At 45.1% G+C, this 13,595-nt stretch overlaps 1 protein-coding gene across 11 annotated transcripts in view; it reads left to right on the top strand.

Moving 5' to 3' along the window:
* The window catches only part of relch (RAB11 binding and LisH domain, coiled-coil and HEAT repeat containing), a 32,531-nt gene that overhangs the window by 9,776 nt on the left and 9,160 nt on the right, over positions 1-13,595 (top strand). For 7 of the 11 annotated variants that reach the window (XM_028970562.1, XM_028970567.1, XM_028970565.1 and 4 more), the window contains 17 exons: positions 1,281-1,372; positions 1,873-2,139; positions 2,823-2,898; positions 3,086-3,181; positions 3,450-3,473; positions 6,035-6,147; positions 6,272-6,362; positions 7,551-7,622; positions 8,141-8,281; positions 8,532-8,696; positions 9,446-9,593; positions 10,415-10,571; positions 10,754-10,877; positions 11,029-11,077; positions 12,222-12,301; positions 12,799-12,905; positions 13,237-13,336. In XM_028970562.1, the coding sequence (XP_028826395.1) occupies positions 1,281-1,372; positions 1,873-2,139; positions 2,823-2,898; positions 3,086-3,181; positions 3,450-3,473; positions 6,035-6,147; positions 6,272-6,362; positions 7,551-7,622; positions 8,141-8,281; positions 8,532-8,696; positions 9,446-9,593; positions 10,415-10,571; positions 10,754-10,877; positions 11,029-11,077; positions 12,222-12,301; positions 12,799-12,905; positions 13,237-13,336 (1,902 nt within the window). The remainder of the gene's footprint in view (positions 1-1,280; positions 1,373-1,872; positions 2,140-2,822; positions 2,899-3,085; positions 3,182-3,449; positions 3,474-6,034; positions 6,148-6,271; positions 6,363-7,550; positions 7,623-8,140; positions 8,282-8,531; positions 8,697-9,445; positions 9,594-10,414; positions 10,572-10,753; positions 10,878-11,028; positions 11,078-12,221; positions 12,302-12,798; positions 12,906-13,236; positions 13,337-13,595) is intronic. The other 4 variants (XM_028970572.1, XM_028970564.1, XM_028970563.1 and 1 more) reach the window with 1 other exon arrangement.

Genomic DNA, 13,595 nt, shown 5'->3' with positions numbered 1-13,595 from the left:
CTTTTGTGTTTGATTATTTTAATGTACGGATGCACAGCTCAGTGAAAAAATCTGCGCCAGACAGCAGGAAAGCACTTGGTACTGGATTGACTCTGCTACACACTACTTTTAGGGAATTCGGGGAACAAAAAGTCTCTGTAACTGTGAAAACCCATGTTGTGTTATAAACCAATCAGAGATTGCGAAGGGCCGGGCCTGCCTCTGATTGGCCATGGTCCAGATATTCCTGTATGTTTGAAAGTGTGCGTTCTGCAGTCAGACAGAGAGGTGCCTGGACCCGTAAGAGAGACGGAGTGGATGTAGCCACAGATTAGGCATTTAATCAGGCCTTAAAAGTTAGACTCGAGCGCGACAAGTCAAACTTTTTAAAAGCCTGAACCTGAAATCATTGTGGCGGCGGATGTCATACATTTACATTTACAGCATTTACCAGACGCCCTTATCCAGAGCGACTTACAATCAGTAGTTACAGGGATTTGAACCTGGGTCTTCTGGTCCATAGGCGAGTGTGTTACCCACTAGGCTACTACCACCAACTACTAGGCTACTACAGCCAACATAACTGAACCAACATGCTTCACACGTGTTACGTGTCATTTATAATTTTCAAAATGTTTTTCATGCTCAAAGTTTTTTCCAATGCAACCAAAACGTTAGAATTAGCCTCCATTTCACCTATTCAGCATCCATTTTATTGCTAAAGTCACCTGACTGTGCATTTCCTCTACACGAGTAAAATGATTTTAACAATATTACACATTACATCCAGTGAAGAATATACTGGCCCAGTGTTCCCCCTCCCTGCTGCCTTTCAGCAACAGGCAGCAGCAAATAGATCATCAGGCCGCAATGATAAATTGAATAATCACGATTTAGAAATCATTTATATCAAATGATTATAAAGTTGGTAATCAAGTTCAAGCCCTCAAAACACTTTTTTAAAGTTAATTGTTGTAATTTCAGCTCAGCGAAGTACTTTAAGCGCCAAAACATTTGCATTTAAAAATAAAAGGTGAACCTGTAAAACTGCATTGGTAAATGCAATGCAGGTAAGAAAAAAGGTGCACCAGTGCAAAAGGTTAGTATAGAGGCCTGGCAAGTCATCTGTTCACTGTTGGTTTAGTGTGTCCAAAGTAGACCTTCCAGGTTGTATACAGCCTCTGTTTCCACAGTTGGATAGCTTAGAACAAAGCCCAGATATCTGGGTCTCTGCACATTGTCTCTTTTATAACTGAGCCTCCCTCTCCCTCCCTCCCTCCCTCCCTCCCTCCCACCATTAGCAGGCGGAGGTGGTGCAGGAGCTGGAGTACCAGATCGGGCTCCTGAACAGCGAGAAGCAGAGCCTGGCCGAGCAGATCAGGAGGCTACAGAGGTGGGGTTTATGCTCACAGCTCACATGCCGGATCCTCAGCCCAGTGCCTCAGGGGAGTGCAGAGGGGACTTTTAGCAAAACCACCACAGCCTTGTGACTCTCACATTTCGCCTGCATCACTAATTACATGCAAACTGCAGTTTTGAGTCAAACAATGTCACATTTACATTTATATTTTTAGCATTTGGCAGATGCTCTTATCCAGAGCGACTTATATAAATGCTTTATATTGTCCATCATAGAAATCCCTCATTTGGTTCTCTAGCAAACAGAGCAAAAAAAATTTTTTTTAAATGGCATTGCACTGGCACTTTTCTAATTACACTGCAGTAAAAGTTTAGCATAGCATAACATTTGGTGTAAATTATGCAGATTTTATTACACGTATTGTAAGCAACATTTTTTATAAATTACTACATAAATTATAGCCCCGATTATTGATTTTTTTTCCATTCTTTGTTTATGCCAGTAAATGCTGATATATAATTTTTGTTCTCCAGTGAAATCCAGACTCTGAGAAAGAACGTCTCCACACCTTCAGCACCTACAGAGGAGATGGGCCCATCCAGGTCAGAGATGGCGTGCAACAAAAATCCACTGGATAATGGACAGTACTTGGACGTGCTAGGGGCCTCAGAGCCCGAGTGCACTACAGACTCTAAACCTGACCCCCTCGCACCCACGTCCACACCCACACAACCTCACACCAAGTTTAAAAGCCAGACTTCACATGGCAAAGGGCCTGTCCAGTTTGACCGGCCCAATAGGTAAGTAACACGCATTCACACTGTACTGAAAGAATAAAAATTGTGGTCGTTCCAGATGTCCTTCTTAATCAGTCAAGTCTATTTAAGATTGGCATTCAAGGACTTGATACACAGCTATTTGAAAGGAACACATAATTCCAATTCACTATTGCACGTATTGCCATGATCATAATGGAGTGAGCTTTGTTTTATTGCTCATCAAATTGCCGCATTTGTGGGCTTATAATGTCTCCTCCAGTTTCTCTTGCTGGAGAAAATAGTGTTATCGTGACCTCTCTCTCACAAATGTAGAGATCATCTTTGCTGTGCTAAAAACATTAAAACTTAAACTCAAATGCAGATAGATGTTGTATTAACTAATTTTAAATGAAGCCATTAACATCTGACTTGCTGACAGACCCTTAACTGTGTCTGTGGTGCCACCAGGGGGTGACAGTGTACTGAAAGAACAAGTGTTCACCTCTTGGCTGTGCTTAAATGGGGGATCTTATTTGGAGCGTCATCAGTCTGTGCATCCGTTTGAGGGGGGGGGTGGTGATTCATATGAAAGCAGCACGCTCAGCACTTTAGTTCGCCAGGTTTTTATAGCAGGAAGCAGACAAACTCGACAATTAAAGCGGCATCTGCGTGAGCAACGTAGCGCGGCCAATAAAAAGCTTGTTTGCTGTTCTTACTCTTCACAGAAAACTGTCTCCTGCTTTTCACCAAGCACTTTTGTCCTTCTGTCGAATGTCTGCGGACAGCCGTCTCGGCTCAGAGGTGAGCTGCCTCAGGTTTCACTGCCACCCCGCCATGTAACGCCACGTTGGGCACTAACATGTCACCCTGCCGAAGTTTGAAGCGGGAAGTGAAACGGTCACATTGTGTAAAAAATAGCTGACAGGGTTCTGCTCACAGCGTCGCCGCCTGTCTCACGGTCGCCCTGTCGCTCCTGTGCCCTTCCCAGGTGTCCCGCATAGCCGACAGTGAGGAGAGTGTCATGCTCATGCTGGGACGCTGCCTTCCTCACATCGTCCCCAACGTGCTGCTGGCCAAGCGAGAGGTACGAATGTCAACACCCCCTCGTTGCCCTGTGACCACCCACCCCACCCGTCCCTATTACCGCCGTGCTGTTCACCGCCTCTGGCTGTTGCCTTCTCAGTCTTTGATTTACTTTTATTCTTTTGCAATTTCAGTGTTTACTTGGGACTGTTTTACTTCACCAATGCTCATTTCTCCTCCTCCCCACCCACCTTTCTATCTCATTCTTTTGCAACCTTTTGACTTTCACTCATCCCTCTTGCTTTCGGTGCATGCGTCTCTGCTCCTAGAGAATGGTTGTGCACCTGTGCCAGGTGAGTGGAACACATCTGCCTGACGTCGCACCCCAACCCTGCCCCTACCCTCTCTCATGCTCGGCCTCTCCAACCCATCTCTGTCTGTTTGGCTTTTCTCATTGGCTGGCGCCATAAACAGTCTAGATAAGAAGATTAGAAAGTAGTGATAAAGGGTTACCTGTTCTGTGGGTAGCTTTGTGCTTTAATACCATGTAAAGGTACCTTTTTACTTAGATCAGGTCCAGCTTTCATTGCACATGGTACATGTACAGTGAACTACACTTAATAATGATCTGAATAAAGGAAGCAAGGTGGATTAATAGATTTGTAAGGAGTTCATATATAGGGTATGTGCGCATACATGTTGGAGTTAAAATAAGTATTTTTTTTTATTGAGCTTTTATTGAGCTTGAGCTTACACTTGATTCATAATTGGCAAATGTGCCAATCCCTATAAAGCTTCTGTCAAAACAGGTGAAAATGTTTTGCTGTTGATTTAGTTCCTGTGTGTTGTTAGCTGCATATGATTATTGATTAAGACGTTTTAACAGCAAGTAACTATTTAAGTAACTAAAAAATAAAAAATTCTTCCTCGTTATGATATGAGAACCCAACGGTTCTGTTTGCTGTCATTGTCCAATTAAGCCGTCACATCCAGTCTAGGACTTTAATTGCCTTTGTCTCTTTCTTGGGAAAGTGTTTTTTTTTTTTTTTTTCTGTGATAACACACAAGAGCAATATGTGCTCATACGCACACACGGGTCTCAACACCTGCCGAGAACATGCCCTGTGGGTGTGCTGTGTACCGAAGGAGGTTCTCGCTCTCGCCCCCCGAGGCCCGCTGATTTGCATAGCACTGTTATGTTTTTATGGTCCAAGTGACAGTTTAGATGAACCTGGCCATTCTCCAGGCCTTGTGGAGAACACGTTCCAGTCGGCGCAGGAGATTTCCTCATTCCTGGCCGCGCGGAGGGCCTGCACAGTGGACTTTGAGCTCTCGCCTGTCGGCTGTTGGGCCCCTACCCGTCCCACCCCCTTGCACCCTTCCCCTGAACCTCACCCCCTTCCTATTTTTTCCTACTGGCCTGTGACCGCTCGCCTCCATTGCCAGAGACACACCCTAAGGGATCAGTTCACAATGCGCAGAATGAAAGACAGACAGCGAGGCTGGGATGTAAGTGCTTGTCGAGCACCTGCCTGAGTCGTAATAATTGTTGAGCCATGAACTATTTGGGTCCAGTCCACTGGGCAGAAAGTAAATATGGAAAAGTTTGCTTGGAAAAAAAAAAAAGACGGAGCCTTTTGCCACATTTGGAGAGAGGGTAAACACACCGCTTGTCACAGTGGCTATGATGGATGCTTATTTTGTTTTGTAACTTCAACGGCTCTGGCCCTGTGTGGCCATAAGACGATAAAGGGGGTCTGAAGTGTAGCAGTTTCACATGTCCACATTTTCTCACTCACCTTTTTTTTTGTCCCCATTGTTTCAGTTGGAAAGGTGCTGGTGTCCTTCTGGCTAACAATGCCTCCTTGTCTTTTGCAACATTATCGGATTTGCTAACAGCCATTGCTGCAGGGAACTGATTAAGAGGCTTTAGTATTATCTTTTTTTTTTTAAGTGCATCATCATCATCATCATCCATACCTATTTGAACTGCAATAGACATTTCTCAGTGCACACATATCAAATGATTCGATGTGAGACATGCCCCCTCTTGTCGGCCACAGTATACAGAGACGTTGGTTTGCACCTCTGGAGAACACATTTGGCAGGTAGCTTTCTGCATAATGGGACAAAGTCGTAAGACCAAACAAACAAGCCTGTGTCGGCTTAGCCGCATTCTTGCTTAACTGCTTTTATTAATGTGCTTTAGAAAAATGTGAGCCCCTGCAAACCAGAGTGTTTGAGTTTATTAAGTGTTTATGTGGTGTGGAGGATAAAACAGCGCGAGCGGTGGCCGATGTTTGGCCGTGAGACTTATCAAGGGCAAACTGCCCTGTCTGTAGCATGCTTTTTTTTTTTTTAAAGCGTTGTCATGGGTCTCGATTGTTTAAGGTTGTAAGTCAACCCTGACTCCAAGGTAAGTAACAGATACTAGATGTCGGATTTGGAACAATCTGGGCATAAGTAAAAAAAAAAGAGACACGTAAAAGGTCAAGTCATTTTTTGGTCCTGGCCACAGGGGCTCACTCAAGTCTCCATTTAGTCCAGTTTTTTTTTCTCAGATTGGTTCAGATGGAGGCCTGTTTGTTTAGTGTAAGAGATCCCGAGTTTCCTGATGTCCAGCCCTGCTTGCTAAATTTGTCATCCCCTGTGTCTCTTTTCTGTGTGTGTGACTTGTGTACTTAATGGGTATGTGTGGGCTTTGTGTATGGTGTTTTTGAAACTGTGAGTGAATGTCTGAGGGTGTGTGTGTGTGTGTGTGGAGTATTTGCATATATAGGGGGCTCGTTGGGGCTGTATGTGTGGGGTGTAAAGATTGCGCATGTGTAGGTGCATGTGTGTATGTGAAGTGGATGTATGTTAGACTGCGTGTGTGTTTTTGTGTGGACACTCATTGATCTGATCTGACCCACAGGAGCTTATTCCACTCATCCTCTGTACAGCCTGCCTTCACCCGGAGCCGAAGGAGCGAGATCAGCTACTGCACATCCTCTTTAACCTTATCAAGAGGCCTGATGATGAGCAGAGGTGTGTGTGTGTGTGTGTGTGTGTGTGTGTGTGTGTGTATACATTTTTGTGTGTGTGCGCACAGAAGCTGTTAACCCATCAATTTAGGGTCTACGTTGACATCTGCTGCCACTTATCCCCTCAGGCAAATGATCTTGACTGGTTGTGTTGCTTTTGCACGTCATGTTGGTCCTACACGCGTGGAGGCCGAGCTCCTGCCACAGTGCTGGGAACAGGTCAGTTCATTCCCTAAAACACACACAAAACACAAAATAATTTCATTATTATTTATTTATGAACATTTCACTTTGTGAGATTATTTTACATTAATTCGAGTCCTCCTCGCCTGGCTATGGTCCTGCAGTAGCTAGAAATGGTGATATGTATACATTTACATTTACATTTACAGCATTTATCAGACGCCCTTATCCAGAGCGACTTACAATCAGTAGTTACAGGGACAGTCCCCCCCTGGAGCAACTTAGGGTTAAGTGTCTTGCTCAGGGACACAATGGTAGTTAGTGGGGTTTGAACCTGGGTCTTCTGGTTCATAGGCGAGTGTGTACCCGCTTGACTACTACCATTGTAAAAAGAGAGCTTTGGTCATTCTGCTTCGCCGTTCAGAGAGCAGCAGCTCAGACGGCCAGATCTGGAATTTGTCCCCTTATGTCATCATAAGGGGAAAGGTTACCTCCATTTTATCATGCTTTGTCCACCGAGATAATTTCCCACCCTTCCCCTAACATGAGACTCTGTAGAACCAGTGAGTTTTTTTTTTTTTTTTTCTGAAAAAACGCGGACACTACTTACTGTCTGCGGAAAACATTGTGGTTGATGAATGGTGTTGATGAAGTAATTTCCGCGAATACCCTTTCGCTCTCCTCCTCGTCCCGCCTCTCTCCTCCTCATTATCATTTAAAGCGTCACACACCAAAACGTCCCATCCCGGGTAAATCTCATTGCGGGACTGGCTAAAAGTGGCTGTAATTCTGCACCACGGTCGGATTTCGGAAAGAGACTTCAGAAATAGAATTAGGGGACCACTAAGACCGATATAAAAGCCAAAAAAATAATAATTCACAATAGGGGACCTTTAAATACAGCGTAGAGTCAATCACCACAACACCAGGAGCACTACTTTTGACAACAAATGTTAACTGGAATCGTTACGGTCCCCGGGTAGAGTCAAAGGAAACAGTAATTTAGCACATCATAATGAATAACGGAGCATTACAATCAGCCTGCGATGAGCGTTACGGAGTGGGCTGGATGAGTTGGCCATTGCTTAAAGCCAAGCGAGGAGACGACCGGCGCTGTGGGACCATAAACAGCTGCGGAGGAATGCAGGCCTGTGGTTTCTGCAGAGATGCACAATGTCATGTTGTGTCTCTGACTCTCTCTCACTCTGTTTGTCTCTCCTGCAGATCAACCACAAGTACCCAGAGAGGAGGCTGTTGGTGGCTGAGTCCTGCGGGGCTCTGGCCCCCTACCTGCCGGTAAGATCCACCGTGCTCATCTCCACCGCCACGTCTGGCCAGCCAACTTCCTGTCTGCTCCTGGGAAGTGTTTTTACAGAAAAACTGTCCCCTCTTCATTCTCATTTCATTTTATTTTGCTCAAGACCTGAATCTGATCCTCCTTATACATCTGGTAGCTTCTGGCCTAACCTGACACCCGCTTGATCAAATGAAACTAATAAAGCAATATTTCCATTTATGGCATTTTTACTTACAGTCTGTGACCCTGTGACTTTGTGGTCTTCTGGTTCATAGGCAAGTGTGTTACCCACTAGGCTACTACCACCCCAACAGTATCCTGTCGCTTTTGCAGGTCCCCAGGGTGTTATTGTGGTAATTTAATTTTATGGCACCAAATATGGCACCTTGTTGATGCAGTCACACCCCATAGTGGTGGGTGGTCAGCGACCCCTGTGAGCCCTTGGTCCGTTTGCGGCCGCTGTGTGTGACCGTGAACTAGTTCTTTTATGTGCGTGTTTGTGTTTGCATCTGTGCAGAAGGAGATCCGCAGTTCTCTGGTCCTCTCCATGCTGCAGCAGATGCTTGCCGACGATAAAGCAGACATGGTGCGGGAAGCTGTGGTCAAAAGCCTTGGCATCATCATGGGCTACATTGATGATACTGACAAGTACCTACAGGTTTGTGTGTGTGTGATCACTATCTCAATTTATTCAAAGAAGCTCCTAGCTGTATATGCGGGTTAGTTGATAAGATTATGAGAGGGAGGTGTATAATTATGTAGTTTTGATGTCAAAACACAGGCTCAGATCTTGAGAGGTGGGAGAACTCATAGACATGTTGAACGTGCCTCTCTGTCTTTCTTCCTCACCTTCTTTTGACACATGTGTCTGTGTGTGTGTGCGTGTGTGTGTGTGTGTGTGAGTGCAGGGCTTTGAGCTCATGTTGCTGTCACTGGGCGACCCCTCGGAGCGGGTAGTCAGTGCCACCCACCAGGTGTTTATCCCTGCATTTGCTGCCTGGACGATGGAGCTGGGTAACCTGCAGTCCCAGCTCATGCCTGCCCTGCTCACTCGAATCGAGAAGCTCCTGAAGGTACAGCACCTGGCCTTCGCCTTAAAAGCATCTCCAGCAGGCTCAACACCCTTTTACCAGATTAAACCTGTGGCAAGACTCAAGATATTTCAAGATATTCACTCAGTTCACCGAATTCCACAGACAACATGAGAATCCATGTTTTCTATTGGAGAGGAATGTTGACATTTTGGCAATATTATTCCACTGATGGGATATGGCATAAAACACGGTTGTGTTTTGTATATGCCTCTTTTTAAAGCAAGTAGTAAGTAAGTCAGTAAGTAAGTGAAGTGATTGTCACATGTGATACACAGCAGCACAGCACACGGTGCACACAGTGAAATTTGTCCTCTGCATTTTACCCATCACCCTGAGTGAGCAGTGGGCAGCCATGACAGGCGCCCGGGGAGCAGTGTGTGGGGACGGTGCTTTGCTCAGTAGCACCTCAGCGGCACCTCAGTGGATTGGGATTCGAACCGGCAATCTTATGATTACGGGGCCGCTTCCTTAACCGCTAGGCCACCACTGCTTGGCCAAGACTGGGGCTAACTTATCGATGCTTTTTCTTTTCACATTAAATAATTTTACCTAATAATTTTAGTATCTGTATGGATATTGTTAATTGAGGAATGGAAATTTGGACTAGATATTGAATTGTACGTAATACTTTTAAACAATTGCTAACTGCTAGTTAATGCCTTTTGATCGGAGCGATCCATTTTTCCACGGCTATGGTAAAATATGTCTTTCACATTTTCTGTGTGCAGCAGGGAGACCACGGGCTGGACGAACACAAGCTTCACATCTTCCTATCAGCACTGCAGTCCCTCATCCCACCTCTTTTTGCCCTGGTGCTGCAGAACGCCCCCTTCACCAGCAGGGCGAAACTGCACGGAGACGTACCATCCATCGAGGGTGAGATGCACACAAATGGCAACTTTCAGTACACTTAGAGATGAGTAAATTCACTAGATGGAGTGTTAATTCGGGTTAATTGCTGTGTTCTGGTGTTGTTTTAGTAAGAATTGAGAATTGATAAATTGCCATCTTTGTGGTAAATGAGGTGAACAAGCCAACATGACTATTGAAGTGAAATATTAGAGTTGGGTGGAAGGCGAGCCGCACACGTCTGACTGATCGTACCGCTGACAACCAAGTGAGACACAACTTTATTCAAATGAGCAAACTCGCCAGGCAGCAGCCAGTCAGGGTGTTTTCTGTGCTCTGGTAGCTGCCGACATTAGGCAGATTGGCAGCACTCCATGGGGAGACTCTCACACACTGTACTAAATCCACCCCTAAGAAACACACAAACACTTGCTATTGATCCATTGCTCAATTCGGACTCTCCAAGACGCATATAAATATGCTGCGTTGTTGACTCACGCCGGCTTGCTCACCGACAAACACACACTCTTTAAGATCCAAAGCCAACCTCTGGCTCATTACTATGCAGGCCACGTTAGCAGTGGAGAGAGCTGGCGCCTCACGTTCTCTAACAGCAGCTCTCCTGTCATTGAACGCTTCTGGTTTTGGGCCGGCTATCAAAGCTCTTTTTGATTCGCCATGCTGCGGTGAGAGTGTGTCGGAGTGATTTGTGAGCGGGTGTATTCCTGGCCCTTGAAATGGGAGCCGTGTGTACATATCTGTATGTCCGTGTGCGCGTTTCCATTTCCGCGGTGGTGCCCTTTGCCCATGCGTGACCCGTCTTTGACCTCCCCTCCGCCCCTCTCCAGTGACGCGGTTCCCCCGGCCGGCGTCTCCGTTGCAGGACGTGGCCACCATCGTGGGCAGCCGGGAGCAGCTGGCCGCACTGCTGCAGCTCTACGACCACCAGCTTCAGCACGAAGGGACCACCGGCTGGGAGAGCCTGCTCTGGGTGGTCAACCAGCTGTGAGTGGCTGGCTTCATTCACACCCCCCCAACACAGCTCTTTGCACAGACTTCATGCATAACCTGCAGTTTTAAATCCTCATCGAATGAAATGTCACATTCGAATATGCACCTCAGTTACCCCACCAGTCAGTTTGCTGTTAATGTAACGCGTTCTGCCTGAACCTTCATCCACCCCACAGCCTGCCACAGCTGATCGAGATCGTGGGCCGCATCAACGTTACCTCATCGACCTGCGTGCACGAGTTCTCCAGGTTCTTCTGGAGGTTTTGTCGGACGTTCGGGAAAATTTTTACAAACACCAAGGTAGGGAAGGTCAAAACGAGGTGAATTTTATATTTGACACCTAATATTAGGTCTTGGTTTGGCCAGATATAGAACACAAACACAGGCCTTGTGCAACAGTGAATTTAAGCTTTGTGTGTGTTTAATTTTGGCCTTTGTTCCCAACGTTAAGGTAAAGCCTCAATTCCAAGAAATCCTTCGTCTCTCGGAGGAGAATGTGGGTAAGTTAGAGTTCAGGGTAACCAAGAATAACACTGGGACTGGCAAGGAGGAGTAGATAGAACTACTTACGCATGTGCAAGCACACACGCACAGAGCCGCACATGTGTGGCACATTTTCATACACAAAAATGTATAATCATTTTTTTTCCTTTTTTACTCTTTAAAATGTTTTGGAATTAAGGAGGAGGCTTCCTTTTTGCATTCATTTTTGGGATGTTTGCTGTGTTTGAGGAGGGAAAAAGGGAAAACTCCTGCGGTTGAGGCGACTGCCAAGGATTTTTGGGAATGGTCTGAGAATCTGGCGACTTGTTGTTGAGGGTGTTTGTCTTTGGCAGTGCATTAGTGCTACATTCTGCAGCTTTCGGACTCTGAATGGCTTTTTCTGAATTTCTGCAGCCCTTTACAATGTACCAAGAGTTGGTACAACATACTTTCCCATATCGATTCGATTTTTTTTCTGATACTGCCAGACTGAACCCAAAGCCACCACAGATAATAAACAGCTCATTAACAAATAACCATCACTGCCCTCCTCGGCTCCTTTTTCACCTTCACACAGTCAACCACTTCACGTCTGTATTCCAACCTGCAAAAACCTGCAAAACTTGTAGTCTGAGGTGAAATGCGTTGTAGACGCTCCCTCTGCCATGATGCTCTACTGAACCAATAACTGTTATTAGTTTTTGAAGTTATCATATTAAAAGCCTGCTATGTAAACCAATCAGGAAGCTTTTTGTCTAGCACGGGCTACATGAACGGTCAACACACGCAGTGCTGCACACATACACCCGTTCTCTCTCTCTCTCTGTCTCTCTCTCTCTATTATTCGGTCATGGTTGCGCTTCTGTCAAGTGCGTAATGCAGACGCAACTGTTTGGTTTTTTTTGGTGCATGGTCTTGTTTGCTTGCTATAGTTTCTGTGATATTTAATTCAATTTGTGGACATCGATATGTGACTTGGGATGTCCACACACACACAAAATCTGCTAATTGATCATAAGCTGATCACCAAGATCGAGCTGCATTTCGTAGCGGTCCCGGATTGAGATCATACATTCGCCCTTCATGTAACTCCATGTAATCGATCAGTTGGTCAAAAATATACTCCTTGAATTTGATTGCTTGCTTACTTGTCTGTTGTAGACGCTACAGCTGGAAATGGCATTCTGACAAAGGCCACGGTGCCTATCTATGCAACAGGGGTCCTAACGTGCTATAATCAGGTAGGATCCTGTTTCACACACATCGGCCTGAGGGAAGAAACAGACACTTATGACCATCCGATGGGCATAATTAGGTTATTCATTTGCCAGTATCTATACAACTATCTGCACAAAGTCACTGCACAAAGAATCTTAAGAAAACATAAAAACGTTTTAGGATGACTGTGCACAGCCACAATAAAGACATCTCTCACACTGTAGAAGACAAAAATTTGTTTACCACAGAAAAATTTTTAATATTCTTACCCAGCCCCCATCTCTCATTGTTTTTAAACTGACACTGACAACTGTTTGCAGCACGGCACGCAATACTTACAGTGCGCGAAGCTGGAAAAACAACAAGAAAGTGTGACATTGGCGCATAGAGAAGCAATTAAACAAGATGACAGATAGAAACACACAGACATTTGTTGAGTGCATGACCCCTTACTGATTCATTCATTTAGGGACTGTTGCCTGTTTTGCTTATTGTTGAATTCCTGTTGTTTGTGTTCTAGGAGGAAGATCGGAAGCTATTAGTGGGCTTCTTAGAAGATGTCATGACTACATTGTCACTGTCACATGCCCCCTTGGGCAGCTTGAAGGCGTCTTTTGTGGAGCTTGGGTGAGTGTCCACTGCATATACTAGGCACTGGAATGGCAGTATATAAGAGTTGTTAGCTTCTAAGAGTAGTAGCAAGGTCTTTGTAATTAATTTTTTAGAATTAATTTTAGTTTAAAATGTTCTGGGGCAGTGGTTGGCCTAGCAGGTAAGGAAATGGACCCGTAATTGGAAGGTTGCCGGTTCAAATCCTGCCACTGAGCAAAGTACCATCCCCACACACTGCTCCCGGTGCGCCTTTCACTGCTTGCCAAAGTGATGGGTTAAATGCAAGAACCATTATTGGTTAATGCAATCAAAGTTGTTTTTAAATAATGCTTCTTGTATTTTGCAGGGCCAACCCTGCATATCATGAGCTGCTGCTGACAGTGCTCTGGTATGGGGTGGTCCATACCTCTGCACTGGTGCGCTGCACTGCGGCGCGCATGTTCGAGGTAAGTCTCCTTGTCTTCAGATAACAGCTGATTGCATGCTTATTTTTTTAGTGTTTGCTTGCATTAATAATTGTAATGTAGGTTTATGATTACAGTAGAAAGTTATGAAAATTATGCTATATTGTGTTGGAAAGTATTACTGCTATGTATAGATGGTTAAAGGGACATTTTTGCAGCTTTGAAGCATCACAGATTCTTAAGAACAGTTCTTAATTGTGTTATACAGAACAGGCCACATAACCTGCAAATCTTTGTTTCA

The sequence above is a fragment of the Denticeps clupeoides genome, chromosome 2, assembly GCF_900700375.1.
Source record: "Denticeps clupeoides chromosome 2, fDenClu1.1, whole genome shotgun sequence".
NCBI classification, from domain to species: domain Eukaryota; kingdom Metazoa; phylum Chordata; class Actinopteri; order Clupeiformes; family Denticipitidae; genus Denticeps; species Denticeps clupeoides.
The sequence above is the reverse complement of the archived record's forward strand: the minus strand, read 5'-3'. Positions and strand labels throughout refer to the sequence as shown.